This window comes from Populus alba, chromosome 10 (assembly GCF_005239225.2).
Source record: "Populus alba chromosome 10, ASM523922v2, whole genome shotgun sequence".
NCBI classification, from domain to species: Eukaryota; Viridiplantae; Streptophyta; class Magnoliopsida; order Malpighiales; family Salicaceae; genus Populus; species Populus alba.
In genome coordinates, this window is record NC_133293.1 from 9,180,815 (window position 1) to 9,196,738 (window position 15,924).

At 36.4% G+C, this 15,924-nt stretch overlaps 1 protein-coding gene across 1 annotated transcript; it reads right to left on the bottom strand.

The window, feature by feature from the left end:
* Positions 1 to 13,167: 13,167 nt before the first annotated feature.
* Positions 13,168 to 15,333, bottom strand: LOC118061567 (1-aminocyclopropane-1-carboxylate oxidase homolog 1-like). Its single transcript, XM_035075042.2, has 3 exons — positions 14,623 to 15,333; positions 14,046 to 14,367; positions 13,168 to 13,762 (listed from the first exon to the last, which is right to left on the bottom strand). Exons 1-3 carry the CDS (start codon positions 15,159 to 15,161, stop codon positions 13,511 to 13,513), a joined length of 1,113 nt encoding a protein of 370 aa, XP_034930933.2. The 5' UTR covers positions 15,162 to 15,333; the 3' UTR covers positions 13,168 to 13,510.
* Between the last annotated feature and the right edge of the window lie 591 nt (positions 15,334 to 15,924).

The following is a 15,924-nucleotide window of genomic DNA, read 5'->3' on the forward strand; positions in this document are numbered from 1 at the left end:
CGCCGTTTCATTTAAAAATGGCGCCAGAATGCGCCCAAATTTCAACTCAGCCCTCAATTATCTTTTGTCTCTTTCAATTGCGTCCTTGCCAATTTCGGTCCTCGCCCCCATAGTTGGCCGCGTTTTTCACCTTGGTCCTTGGCCTCTGATTTATACAATTAAGCCCTCAATTGATCAATAAACTTCCAATTTCTTCAATTACGCCCCTGGATCAATTCAAGACAGCCCCTCTATTTACCCGCGTTTTCCAAATTGGTCCCTGGTTTCGGATTTTCACAATTGAGCCCCTAATTGGCCATTAAACTTCAATATTTATGCAATTAAGCCCCTGATTTGACCTAATAAATTCCAAAAAATTATATTTTGGCCCCAGAACTTAAATTTCTTCCAATTAAAGCCCAAATTGACTTAAAAATCAATTTTTCTTGCACTCAACTCCTCTATAAATTCAAATAAAATCCAATTAAGTCATAAACATCCAAATTTGGGCTTTTCTCCTCAAAATTCACATTTTCCTTCTCAATAGGCTCTCATCCTTCAAGAATATACTGTCAAAAATCCAATCTTGTATTTTTTAACCTCCTTGACCAATCTTCCGACCATTTTCTGAGCGCTTCTGCCTCCTGTTATTTTTCTAACCTTCTTTGGCTATTTATTTATTTTATTTTTTTGTGGGGACCCAAAAAATGGGTTACAACAGATGCCCCCTCTTTATAATGCTTACGGAGCAAGGGTTTTGCGCAGTAAGTTTTTATAAAGATAAACCCGAAACAGAACTCCCGAAACTGATTTGGTTGGAGCTTGATCGATCTAAAAACTCTTTCTTTACAGCAATCCTCTTCGGCCTAAAACATTGGGATCCTTATCTGGCGATTCCCTGAAAATGAAAACAATATGAGGTCCCCTCTGGCGACCTCCTTTGACAACTATCGAAATACGAGATCCCTTCTGGCGATCTCCTTTAATCAACTTGGAACCCCATCTGGCAATTCCTATATGAAATATGAGATATGAGGTCCCATCTGGCGACCTCTAAATAGTGAAACACGAGATCCCTTCTGGCGATCTCAAACAACTTGGAATCCCATCTGGCGATTCCTTTTAACCAACATGCAATACGAGGTCCCATCTGGCGACCTCTAAATAGTGAAACACGAGATCCCTTCTGGCGATCTCAAACAACTTGGAATCCCATCTGGCGATTTCTTTTAACCAACATGAAAATACGAGGTCCCATCTGGCGACCTCCAAATAATGAAACACGAGATCCCTTCTGGCGATCTCCTTTAATCGACTTGGAATCCCATCTAGCGATTCCTTTTAATCAACATGAAATACGAGGTCCCATCTGGCGACCTCCAAATAGTGAAACACGAGATCCCTTCTGGCGATCTCCTTTAATCGACTGGAATCCCATCTGGCGATTCCTTTTAACAAACATGAAATATAAGGTCCCATCTGGCAACCTCCACAATAGTGAAATACGAGATCCCTTCTGGCGATCTCAAACAACTTGGAATCCCATCTGGCGATTCCTTATTACCAATATGAAATATGAGGTCCCATCTGGCGACCTCTAAATAGCGAAACACGAGATCCCTTCTGGCGATCTCCTTTAATCAACTCGGAATCCCATCTGGCGATTCCTTTTAACAAACATGAAATATGAGGTCCCATCTGGCAACCTCCACAATAGTGAAATACGAGATCCCTTCTGGCGATCTCAAACAACTTGAAATCCCATCTGGCGATTCCTTATTACCAACATGAAATATGAGGTCCCATCTGGCGACCTCCAAATAGCGAAACACGAGATCCCTTCTGGCGATCTCCTTTAATCAACTCGGAATCCCATCTGGCGATTCCTTTTAACAAACATGAAATATGAGGTCCCATCTGGCGACCTCCACAATAGTGAAATACGAGATCCCTTCTGGCGATCTCAAACAGCTTGGAATCACATCTGGCGATTCCTTATTACCAACATGAAATATGAGGTCCCATCTGGCGACCTCCAAATAGCGAAACACGAGATCCCTTCTGGAGATCTCCTTTAATCAACTCGGAATCCCATCTGGCGATTCCTTTTAACCAACATGAAATATGAGGTCCCATCTGGCGACCTCCAAAATAGCAAAATACGAGATCCCTTCTGGCGATCTCAAACAACTTGGAATCCCATCGGGCGATTCTTTATTACCAAAGCTGATATCGTTGTCGTTCTTCCTACGGGCAGGGTTTGGAATTTATCTTCTCTTCTTGTTGTTCTAGAATCAACTCAATGATTCTTTCTTCGTCCACAATATTGTTGGAATGCATTAAGATCTCCTCCTGTAACGATAAAAAACAAACATGCAATGATTTATGATTAGATGCAATGTATGCATTCGTACCTGGTTTGAAACATAGGCCCCATCATCTTCTTCTAGTTTATGAAGCTCTTCCTTAACACGAGCTTGCTTTTGAAGTCGTATGCTGGATTCATCTCTCGTGTTGCCTCTTTTTACTGATCATATTCTTGGATAAGAAGTCTTTGACTTTCTTCAAGTAGTCCTTTTCTCAAAATATAAGACTTGTTATTGCCTTTTTGTCATGCTTTTGTCAAATGCTTTATCTTTTTCAAATCTACGGGCTCTCATCTTGCTTTGAAAAAAAGTAAAACTTTTCATGAAATATCTTTTATTGCCCCAGTGTGGAGTGTGATCCTAGTCCGGGTTTTTATAAAGGAGAAATTCATTCTGGCTCAAATGGGATCACCAACGATAAACTCTTTAGAAAGTGAAAGGAAAATGAATTTTTCTCATTTCAAAAATGCACATTGTTAGAATTGATAAACTCTATTTTTATCTTGAAAGAAGTTTACAGGTGATTTATCAATTCATTATGTTATCCAGAGGTATAGTTGTACTTCAGGGGTAGCTTTTCTTAAATTTCATCTTTGACCGATTTATGATACTTTCTTTGTAACCACTCATCTTTGTTTAAAAAGGTGCATAATCTCATCATTTATTTAAAGAAAAGGTGGGCTCAAAGACAAATACAAAATCTGGCTGACATCATGAGCCCTGATTGTCAACTAGAGAAAATAAAAGCAAATAAAAACAATGACAAAAGCATGCTAGGGCAAATAAAGTCGGTTAACTTCAGGAACTTCTTGGGTCACCCCATTCTGAAACTTCTCTACTCGCGTAAAAAGGTCTTGGTAGAGACTTCTTCTAGTGTGTGGACAATCAACCGTAGCAGCGCTTCATCTTCTCCCCCACGTGTGTTTCCTTGTCATCTCTTTCGATCTTACCTTCTTCATTATTGACAATTCTTGACCAAGGTTTTCCAGCCCTTTATCCACTACTACTTGCGTCATGACTAGGCGATGGTTTTGAATTGATGTTGGGTGGTTCTTCAAATGACACCCATCCTATCTTGATGAGCTCCAACAACCTTTTCTTGAAAGCATAGCACGTTTCAAGACCATGCCCGGGGATACCAGCATGGTACTCGCAAGCCAATTCGGGCTTGTACCAGATAGGGAATGGTGGCTGTAGTGGTAATGTGGGGATATGAGCTATTTGTCCAATGCTTAGTAGCTTGGCATATATGTCCTTCAAAGGCATGGGTAATGGTGGTAGTTGTTCTAAAATGTATCTTGTGTTTGGTCTTTGATGGTTGTTGTGGTTGTTTGACTGGTTATTTTCTCGATTAGGGGAAAAAGGTTTGTTAAAGTTTATGTGGGCCACATGAGAGGTAGGTATTTGTGGGTTATATGAATCCGTTATTTTGCTATTGGACCCCCCTTCAAAGTTGTTAACGGGACCTTCCATTTTTCTTCCAATAAAACCCTTCGTCTGCAATGGCTCAACTATGCGTCCAGCTTTAATCCCTTGCTCTATTTTTTCCGCTATGCGTACAGCATCATAGAAATGCTGAGCTGAGCTACCCATTAAATGCTCATAGTAGGGTGCCTTGAATGTATTGGCGAACAAAGTCACCATCTCCGTTTCTATTAAAGGGGGTTGGACATGCATTGCCTCATCCCTCCACCTTTGCGCGTATGCCCTTACTGACTCTTGGCTTCTTTTCTCCATTGACATTAGACTTGTTCGATCCGGAGCGATTTCCATGTTGAACTTGTACTGCTTAAGGAAAGCTTCCACCAAGTCTCTCCAGCTCCTGATCCTGACATTATCTAACCTCATGTACCAGCTCAAAGCAGATCCCGTGAGGCTATGTTGAAAGAAATAGATAAGCAATTTATCATCACGGATTGCCTCTGCCATTTTGTTGCAGTAAGATCGAAGATGAGTGTTTGGGCACTCCAAGCCGGTGTACTTAATGAAATCGGGTATCCTAAAATCCTTGGGCACCACAATGTTCGGTACCAGACATACTTCGGCTGCTCGTATAGGGTCAAACCAGTCATTACCCTCAACTGCCCTTAATCTTTCTTCCAAAGCAAATAGCTTGTCCTGGTCCATCAAACTGGGAGACCTATTATCCGGGGTTAAGTCAACAGTGATTGGAGGATGAGTTGGCTGGATAGGGGTGATAGGCACGAAATGTTGTTCATTGGCCGAGTTTGCCCCCGGGTTTTGAGATGCTTGAGGGACATGAGCTGTTGGCGCTCCGTCAGGTGGTTGTGCTGATGTTCCCTCCCCATTCTTAGCTCTTAGAAGTTGCTCGAGTAGATCGGTCAGCCGAGAAACTTCATTTTTCACGGATTCCAAATCGGTCTGGTAGTGTGACTCTAAGTGAGCTCTTTCTTCGTTTTCCATTCTTGATCTGGACGGGGTTTGGTGGACTCTGGATGTGGGACCTATGTTTCACGATCTGGCATGCATAATAAAATGCGTGAATGAAAATGTGATGCACAACTGATGTGCGATGAGTATAACATTGCAAACAAAGATACATAACCTAAGGACAAGCTCTATTTAATAAGTGAGAGTGGGTAGTTTTTCTATCTGGTCTTGAAGGGTCTCATATCTGCCCAGTGACGTTCTTCGTAAAGACAGTATGGGGGCGTTGCAAGGAACAGTTAAGACACGTATGCCCACCATTACCAAGCAGGCACTCAGATATGAGTTGGGTGTTTCACGCATTTAAACCCTGACCAATAGTCTTAGGGTAAATCGCTAATTCCCCACTTAACTTAAAGCTTGTGTGTGCTTCTCAAAATAAAAGCAAATGATGCATGAGACAATTTTATACAATGCATAAATAATATGCGTAAAATAAAAAACAAATATGCAACTAAACGGAAAGGCATATTAACAATAAACACACGAAAACACAAACAAATCAGACAAAAACAAAGCTTAGTCTACAAGATCCCCAGTGGAGTCGCCATTCTGTCGCACGTGTGCGGCGTCGCGGCGAAAAAAAAATTAGTTTTTCCATTTTGTTATCTACAATGTAAATCTATCTATATCTATTTGGTAAATATGGGGAGACAAGAAAATATTGTCTTTGATCGGTGAAAAATGGAATGGGAGTCGCCACCTAGTATTTTGGTCACTAGGAACCCTAACTGGTCTCAGATATCGGGTACGGGGACTGGTTGTGTAAAGGGAAGGTATCAGCACCCCAAATACGCCTTACCTAAGGTAAGCTGCATTGTTTGATTGTCTGATAAAAACTAAGGTGTTATTGTACTTCTAGTCATTGGTCTGTCTATAGTTCAAGAAAAATCCTCCTCAGTAAGAAGGTCTTTTATCTTATCGGGTAAAATCCTAACCGTTCAAACGTCTATACCAAAAAAAATATTTAGGAATACGTTTTACGTATAAATTCATAATCCCAATTAAAAGGAAAACAAAAGGATTTTTTTAGAATTTTTGAAATATTGGCCTAGTTCTCATGGCTTAAATAAACTGGTTATCAAAGCCAAAATGCATGCTAATACATATATTGTTTTGAAAATTTCCTTTGTTGTGTGAAAATATGAGGTTATAATATTTATATATATATATTGGAGAGACTAGGCCGTATTTTAAAACAAAAAAATATTTTTTGGAAAATATTATTTTTTATATGTTTTAACAAAAATCGGGTATTTTAATACTGGATTTGTATTCTTACGGTATAAAAATACAAACCAATATTATTCCCCCCTAATAACAAAATGCAGGAAAAATCAACAATATTTTTAAGGACTTTTGGAAATTTTTTGAAAGCAAAAACATTTTTTATTTCGAAAATCTTTGATGTTTTGACGAAAACCAGGTATTTTAATACCGGATTTGTATCTTTACAGTATAAAAAATACAAACCAGTATTGATCAAAATACAGTAACAAAATTGTGGAAATCACATATTTTTCAAAATAATTTTTTTTTTGAAGAATTTTTATTTTTAATAAAAAAAGTTTTTAAGTTGGGCCCCATTTGGCCCATATGGCTGGGCTTGACCCAGCAGGCCTAACCAGGTCACTGGCCCGAGCCAGTGTCCTGGGTGGAAGCTCACGCGTGCATCCTTAATATCATATACAAATGGTACTGTTCAAGTGAATTATAATTCACTTTGAACAGTAAAAAATGCAAAACGAAAATCACGCACAGTAACATGCAAAAGAAGACACACATAGTAACATTTGCATTTCACTGTTCAAGTGAATTATAATTCACTTGCACAGTGAAAATGCTAAAGGAAATCACCTTCACAGAGACGCAAAACGCTTACCTGGACGTGGAACCGAAAGGAGCGAAGACGATGCCGAACACTCACAGTGACGCTGGTGGCGGTGGAGAGGAAACCAATGAGGGCTCACGGTGGTTCTGGCAGTGGCTGGTTTGGCGGTGGCGTTGCTGCGGCTCCTCTTCCTCTTCCTTGCTGTTTTGGCGCTGCTTTTTCTCTGTTTCCCTTTCTCCTTCTACTCCCAACTGTGCTGTTGTCAACTACGAAGACAGTGGCAGCTGGTGGTGATGGCTTGGGTGGTGGTCGAACGTCCGTGTTGCTGGTGCTGCAGCGGAGGTTGGTGGCTCCAAACGACGGTTCTCAACGGTCCGGTGACTTCTCGGGTCGTGCTCGGTCTTGGTTTTCTCTAAGCTCTCCCACGGTTTCTGTAATCTTCCCCCCTGGTTCTGTTTCTTTAAGTTTTAAGTATTTATTCCTTTAGTTCAACGGTTTCTCTCTCCTTCAGTTTCTTTCCCTCTCTTGGTCTCGGGTCTTTTCTTCTTCTTTTTCCCTCCCGTGCTTCAAGTCTCTCCCCTTCTTTTATAGGCGGGAAAAGGGAGCGGGGCTGCATGGGCTGAGCAGGGCAGCGTGGGGAGCATGACAGCGGGTTGAGCAGGGCATCGTGGGGGGACAGCGCCGGTCGGCTGGTCGGCGAGCGTGGTTGATCAAGGCGTGGCCCTCCTGGCTTCGCGTCGTTCGAGGTGTATGGGCTCCGGGTGTTGTCAGTGCACGCTTGCTGCACGAAGATTTCTTCCCATGCTTGATTAAACAAGCTTTTTGTCCATGCTCGCTGCACGTTCGGGGAGGAAGAAGAAAGGGTTCTTTTTTTTATATATATGAAACGGCGTCGTTTTGGGGAAAACGCGCCGTTTCATTTAAAAATGGCGCCAGAATGCGCCCAAATTTCAACTCAGCCCTCAATTATCTTTTGTCTCTTTCAATTGCGTTCTTGCCAATTTCGGTCCTCGCCCCCATAGTTGGCCGCGTTTTTCACCTTGGTCCTTGGCCTCTGATTTATACAATTAAGCCCTCAATTGATCAATAAACTTCCAATTTCTTCAATTACGCCCCTGGATCAATTCAAGACAGCCCCCTCTATTTACCCGCGTTTTCCAAATTGGTCCCTGGTTTCGGATTTTCACAATTGAGCCCCTAATTGGCCATTAAACTTCAATATTTATGCAATTAAGCCCCTGATTTGACCTAATAAATTCCAAAAAATTATATTTTGGCCCCAGAACTTAAATTTCTTCCAATTAAAGCCCAAATTGACTTAAAAATCAATTTTTCTTGCACTCAACTCCTCTATAAATTCAAATAAAATCCAATTAAGTCCATAAACATCCAAATTTGGGCTTTTCTCCTCAAAATTCACATTTTCCTTCTCAATAGGGCTCTCATCCTTCAAGAATATACTGTCAAAAATCCAATCTTTGTATTTTTTAACCTCCTTGACCAATCTTCCGACCATTTTCTGAGCGCTTCTGCCTCCTGTTATTTTTCTAACCTTCTTTGGCTATTTATTTATTTTATTTTTTTGTGGGGACCCAAAAATGGGTTACAACAGTCCTTATGCATATTATGTACATTGCTTTGCTCACCGACTATAACTGACATTAGTTGCAGCAGCTAGAAATGAGATTTCTATTTGGTTATTTTTCTCAAAATTGACAACCATTATCAATTTTATTTGTTCTTCTCCCAAACGTCATACCGAGTTACATTATGCTTAGGCTATATAAATTTCACATATGGTAGCTACTGGAGAACATGAAACTAGTAGATGGGCTAATCAAATTGGTAATTTACATCGAAGTGGAACTACTCGTTGGAGCTCTCATTTTGATTCTATTTGCAGCTTAATATATATGTATGGTGCAACTATTAATGTGCTTGAAAGTATGGTTCAAGAAGGATCTTCTAATTCTATATGTGGAGAAGCTGGTGGTTGTTTGATTGTGATGAAATCTTTTGAATTTATATTCATCTTATATTTGATGCATAAAATAATAGGGATTACTGATTTACTTTGTCGAGCCTTGCAACAAAAATCTCTTGACATCTTAAATGCAATGGATCTTGTATCAACTACTAAAGCATTGCTTCAAACTTTGAGAGATGCCGGATTTGATCTTCTCCTTGCAAATGTGCAATCTGTTTGCACAAAATATGAGATTCACATACCACATATGAATGCTTCGTATAAAAAGACTACAGGTCGTTCATGTCAATAACAAGATTCAGTTACAGTTTACCAACATTATCATTATGATATATTTTAACTCAATAATAGATTTTTAGTTGGAAGAATTAAATTCTAGATTAAGTGATGGGACAATGGAACTCCTTGTACTTAGCTCTACTTTAGAACCTAAGGACAACTTTAAATCATTTAAAGCTAATGCTATTTAGAAGCTTGCTGAAAAATTTTATCCTAAAGATTTCAATGAACAAGAGATGTATTATTTAAAATTTCAACTAGAACATTATCAAATTAATGTGATTCATTATGAGAGCTTTTAGAATATGTCTACCATTTCTGAATTATGTCAAGAATTAGCTTAAACAAATAAGTCACAACACTATCATTTGATTAACAGGTTAATTTGTCTTGTTTTGACTTTGCATGTTTTCACCGCCACTACAAAGCGAGCATTTTCAGCTATGAAACATGTTAAAACTGTGCTTCATAATAAAATGGAAGAGGAGTTTTTAGCAAATTCTATGACGATTTATATTGAACGAGAGCTTGTTGAAGATATTGATTCAGATTCGATTATGGATGAATTATATTCTACAAAACATTAAAGGGTGCAACTTTGATAGTATAATTTATTTTTATTTTTATTTTGAATTTTATGTACTTTAAATTTTATTTTTTATATATTTTTATGTTATGTATTTGAATTAAAACTTTATTGTTAACTTGACAAATTTATATATCCAAGTGAATGATTGATCTTAAAAAATAATTTATGTGTATTTATATCATAGCCTAGGATAGGAAAAATTCCTGGCTCCGACCCTAATTACATGGTCATTAACTTCAAGACTCATGAGATTAGTTAAGATACGCGCAAGTTAGTCCGAACACTCATGTTAATAAAAAAAAAAATTAAAGAATTACATCCAATTTTTATGTGTTCATCAAAAATTTCCAAATAATAATTTAGTTTCAAAACATAATAAAATTGTTTTATACAAATAATAATCAACTAATAAAATAATAATGATGAGTAGGCAAATAATAGCAATTACTAGTTCTCACAAGTGTACTATTTAATTATATATTAACTATTTTAAGTTAATAATTTATAAGATTATTTTAATTTTAATAAAATAAACAAGTTCAAATATATAATGAATTAAATTAATTTTTTTATTCTCCAAAGTTGAATAATTTTATAAAGTTTGATCATTTCTAATTAAAATAAGTAATACAACAACTAGTAATAATTATTCATATATGGAAAAGAAATTCAAAATATATTAAAAAGAAAAGGAAAGAATTTTACATATTGTGAGAGAATAAGGAAAAATTCAGGAAATTACAGTAAAGGTATGTGGAAAAGTGATGTTGGCTAATCATAGAAAAGGAAATACAACTAATAATAATTAGATTTACGTGGAAAAAGAAAAGATAATACAACAACTAGAAACAAGTATTAAAATTCATGGTTTAGTCGTTAATTAATAAATAATTAACACAAATAGTAATAATTAGCTTTTAAAAAAAATAAATATTAAAAAGTATTAAGACTCCTAAAAGAGGAATGAAAAAGTATTAAAATCTCGATTATAGTTATTAAATTAGTAAAAAAATCAAGAATATTTTAATCGAATCTATAAAGTATTAAATACATAAAGAATCAAGAGTATATATACTTTGTGATTCTTTCTTTTTTCTCTCATTTTATTTTATCCGTACTAATTTTTTTACTCTTCGACTGGTTATTTCCCTTTTTAATTGATGTTGATGATTATCACAAATACATGCGATTAGTTAAATTTCTGTTCATTTACTGGAAGTGGTAAAAGCTGTTTTGTCTTGTAGCTAGCAGCTAATCTCTTAGTTCCTTAATTAATTAGTCCTTAAGCATCCAATTTAGTTGGTTGGATGGGACGTCAATTTTCAACTGATTCAAGATAGCACCCTCCTTTTCCGCCGCCGCCCCCACAAATGTTAGTTTCAAGCAACCCCTCCTCGGTGGTTGGTAGGATTGATTTAAAAAAAAAAAAAAAAACAGAGGGAGAGAGATTAAAATAACTCTTAAGCATAGTTTTAAAACTGGTTTGGCAAATTGATTTATAATCTGCTAATTTAAAATTAAAATCGGGCTGAATTTTAAAAAAAAGAAAATAAAAGGAGGAAAAAATCTAAGTAACCTGGTCAAAATTTTGGATTTAATCAATGACCTGATTGACTTAATAAGACTCGTTCAAAAACTCGGTTGTAATCTATTTATTATTTATATTATTTTAATAAAAATAATATTTTTTTTATTTAAAAAAATAAGATTTATTGGACTGACTTAGTCTAAACACGTGATTTGAATTTTAGGTTGAATTTAAAAATTTTAATTGTAAGATGGTTGGGTGACGTGGTTATAATTTTCTTTCGGAAGTTTATATTTTTGGTTGATTTGTCAAAAAGTTCACAGAAAAGCCAGTTAAGTTTACCTTTTCATGTTTCGTTCTGTAAATTTTAGTTATAATTTTCGTTTTGTTATTATTTCTCTCCTGTTTAGCCTCTTATTGGCTAAATCAGTTTGATTAATAAGATTCTTGTATTCCATAAATAAATAAATAAAAACTGTAAGATGGTTTCCAACAAATTAAACATTACATTTATTTATTCAGAGCATGACAAAGTTGTTACAGAGCCGATCGAGCAATAGCATGAAATGATAACTTATACAACAAACTAAAAGGAAATGCTGTTTGTAAAAGCAACAACAGCATCGTTTTAATGGATTTTTCAAAATCTGAAATAATTGAATTGGAATTTTTTTATATATATGAACTTCGATGGGAGGTTAATTAATTAATTAATTAATCAATTGCTCTTCACGGGCAGAGAAATTTACGATAGTTATTTTAGTTTTCTTTTGTGTTTTCAGTGAACAAGCTCGAGAGTTTTTGCTGAATGATGGAGAATGCTTTCTTGTTTTCTCAATTACTTTCGATATTTTTCTTTCCCCCTTCTTTAATTTGATTGTTCTCTCCTATTTCTTACAACAAATTTGTTGTAATAAGTTGTTAGGTTAACTAATGATTTGGACGGGTTAAGACTTTTTTGGGGGGATTTCACTGTTGCAGGTTAAATGTTCAACAGATAATATGATGGAGATATGTTTTTTTTATTACATGTTAGATGGCTTCCAGGCTTGGTTTGTGCTGAGTGTTTGTTTGCTTTTATGTTTTTAATTTTCTCCATCAATAATTCATTTTTGTCGGGTGCTTTTTGGTTGGATGGATGGCTCTGCTTCTGTATTTCTTAATGTTTGTTCATTTAATCTTTTATGGCTTTGAAGCAAATTAGTTTGTATTTTTTTATTTTTCAAATCAGGTGAAGGAAGGGTTACTGTGCCATAATTTCAAGTGATAGGAACATAGTGTACAAAATTAATCATAAGAGGTAAATCAACTGATCAGATCTTGGATTTATTTTTTAATAATTATAAGTTTGAATCCTTTCAGGATCACTAAAAATTTATATAATTATTAATTTAGAACCCATAAAATTAGTGAAAATATATAAAAACTAGTGAAACAATCACATTAAACAAACATAAATAAAAAGTTAATCATTAGATTTAGAAGGTTATATAAAAAAAGATATAGAAAACGCTTCATTTACATCATTTGCAGCAAAAAAACAAAGAACTGTCTACCATCATTGTGGGTATGCTTTAGAAAAGAGAAATTAAAAGCTTTTTCCCCTAAGGGCTCTTGGAAATTTCCTCTTTTTTTTCCGGAATTATAAGCTTTTTTTTTTAAAATTAATGTAGGTGTCTGAACTAGTTTGTATGTACCTCGACTAATTTTATAAACCTTGAAATTAATGACCATATAAATCTTTAGTGATCATAAAATTTATGGAACTCAAACTAAAAATCTCTAATAAATAAATTCAGAACTTGATGAATTGAATTATAACCCTTAAAATTTTAGGAGCTTTCTTCTGTTATACAATATAGTGGTTTTCTTTGCTATTTGACATATGCAAATGGTTTTGGCTAGTGGAACTATTGCATGGAAGGCTTCGACTCATGGAAAGTAGACTTTGATGAAATATGGAAAGGGATAAGCTTCACAACCTTTTGAAAAATTGAATGGAATTAATTTCTTGCTCTGTTAAGGTATGTTCACTTGGGAGAAATGCCTTATCAGAGTGTTTTTAATGATGATTAAATTAACATATCTTAATCAAGTTGTTCTATAATTTATCATCGTCCTGACATCTAATTATCCCTCCATTTGCTTTTGTATATGATCAGTTTTAAAATAGTTAATTTTATAAACACCAAGGTTATTATCCTCAAACAAATGACTTATCCCCTGTTCAAGTGCATGCAACAAGGGAAGTCCAGATTCTAGAAAAATACACTACATCCCCTACTCATATCCCAATTCCCACAAGAGACAAACCAAAAATATGGCTTCTGCCAGAACGCAGAATTGATCTCTATGCAGAAAAGGATGCTAAAACAGTACACAAAAGCTCACAGCATACTTGTATTCTTAGAGCTTTTCCATTCATATTAAAGACACTGTAAATTAACATTCAATGAGAACCATAAAAGGAGCTGCCAATCTTCTTGTATTTCTGTGGCTACCATCACAGCTTGAAGTGTGGAAGTGCAGACTTCCCATCCAATCCTTTTGAATCATAATAGGCGATAAAGTCTTTCACAGTGATTTCACAGTAAATGGGGGGATTTTCTTCTGACAGCAATTCCTTGATTGGGCCATACAGTCTTGTTGATGGATAAAGATGCGGAGTGAAAAAGGAAGCCACGGATACTCTAGGGCCAACATGATTGGCCAACACCCTGTGCTCTACACTCTTGAATTTGTCATTAGATATAAGCTGCAATTTCACAAGAATCCTTTGAAATAAGTTTAGTATGACACACCACTAACTTGATGGCTACTATGCATAACTCTCATGGTGATTCAACTCAGTCAAATGCACAGTGCTCGGTTTAATAAATGTTAGCATAGATGCTTCACTCATGTCCCATTTGAAATATGTTGAAACTTGTAAATGACAACCATCTCACCATATCTATAGAGCTTAGATTGCAGATTGATACATAATTGAGATAAGAGGGGGATTGAAGGGGTGGCAATTCAATTTAACCAGTGCTTGCCTGTAAAAGATCTCCGATGTTCACTACTAGAGCTCCATGAACAGGAGGAACATCTATCCAATGATTCTGATGAAAAATTTGGAGTCCACCGATATCGTCTTGAAGTAGGATGGTGAGGAAATCAGGGTCAGAGTGCTTCGTGGTGCCCATAGCCAACTCTGGCTCCGGACATGCTGGATAATAGTGACTCAGGAGAGCTTGTCCTTTCACACAATCCATCTCTTTGAGGTGGTCAGACTTGAGTCCAAGTGCCTCAGATAGTAACTCAAACAAAACTGTTGCTAACTTGCAAACTTTGTTCGAGTACTCCATCATTATATCTCTGCAAATTCAAAATAAAAACACATTGCTTACTTTGATGTGGTCCATTTATGTGATTAAACGATTTTGTATTGCATTGAATCAAGTGGAAACGTTGATTCAAGATTTGAATAACATGCCAAAGGAAATGCTCTATGTTTTCAATTGCAGAATTCGGAAATATTGGGTCCAAATTATCAACATAAAAAGGTAAAGAGATAATCAAAAGACATACAATAATAGCCCACTAAATACATGCTGATTTAAATCACATAACCTGGAAACCAGAGGCAACTCTTGTGGATCAAGTGGGTCGGGTCCCATAACACAAAACAGAGTATCCCTCCAATTAGCATACTTTGACTTGTACAAATCAAAATTACTAACATACTTCACCTTCCTCGTCATCTCTCTGCTATAGTACTCCTCCTTTACCTCCCTTGGCTGCTCGTGGAACCCGCGCACAGCCTCCAACATCTCCTCCAACACCCTATTTTCCATACCATGGTTCACCACCTGGAAGAAACCCACCTCCTCTGCTGCCCGCTTGACTCCGGCCACCGACTCAGCTCTTCGACTGTCCATGTTTTTAAGGTCTATGACAGGAATGGTGAACTGGGTATTGATCCATTCGCCGGTATTTATGTCATCCGCGGCAATATCCTCCGGAGGCCGGATGAAAAATCGCGGCACCTTGGTGATGCCAGCATCGACGAGGCCTTTGACACCGCATTTTGATTCATCAAAGGATCTGATTTCTTGGTACCGGTCGTAGGTTTGAGGAATTCCGGAGGTTGAATCTGCGGTGACCGCCATTTTATATTATGTAATTATAAAGAAAATTGCCAATTTAGACTTTCTTAAAACAAGCCAGTAGCCATTTTGATAAGATTTTTGTAAGGTCGGTGCAATTGTTGAGGATGCCACCTCCACGAGTTTAGTTTTGTTTCGGGAAAAAGATAACGGCTCTTCGAAAAAAAGAAAATGGAAAGCAAACCTATGGTCTCCAGCTTATTAGGGCCTTTCCAATAGGTCCCCAGGCCCTCTCTATTAGCTATCTTGAGTGGTCTCAAAGGATCATTGTCAATTAAATCCTACATCTTGTGATATAAAACAACAATAGGTCCTTCATTTTGCATTTTGCATTACGGTAGTTTTTATTATTAAAGTTTTAAAAAATATATTTTCCATTGCAGTTTTCAAAAAATAAATGATGTGATTTTGTTTACTATTTGAGTTATTTCTGCTAGAGATGAGCATAATGCTAGCTAGTTGTGATAATAATTTAATCTTTTGTGCCAAGAGATTATTGAGTGTTCTTCGGGTTTATAAATTTGCAGATTTTTGGAAAGCCATTCCTCAACTATTTGGCGACATCATAGGGTTATGTTGAGCTAGATCAAACAAAACCTTTATTTAAAACCTTTGATATTCCAAAAATGAATTAATTAAACTAAGCAATCATGATGACATGTTAGAATTAATCGCTAGAAGAATAGAAGCACTAACACCTTCTACCTAACAATCAAAAAGCATGATCAATAACAATGATGAAAGTGGTATAAACAAGCTGCAGGAA

Excerpts from the sequence above, each read along its gene's own strand:
- LOC118061567 (XM_035075042.2), bottom strand. The coding sequence starts at position 15,161 with ATGGCGGTCACCGCAGATTCAACCTCCGGAATTCCTCAAACCTACGAC. Across the intron at positions 14,368-14,622 it reads GAGTTGCCTCTGGTTTCCAG|AGATATAATGATGGAGTACT; the intron begins GTTATGTGATTT and ends TTGAATTTGCAG. Across the intron at positions 13,763-14,045 it reads ACATCGGAGATCTTTTACAG|CTTATATCTAATGACAAATT; the intron begins GCAAGCACTGGT and ends GTGAAATTGCAG.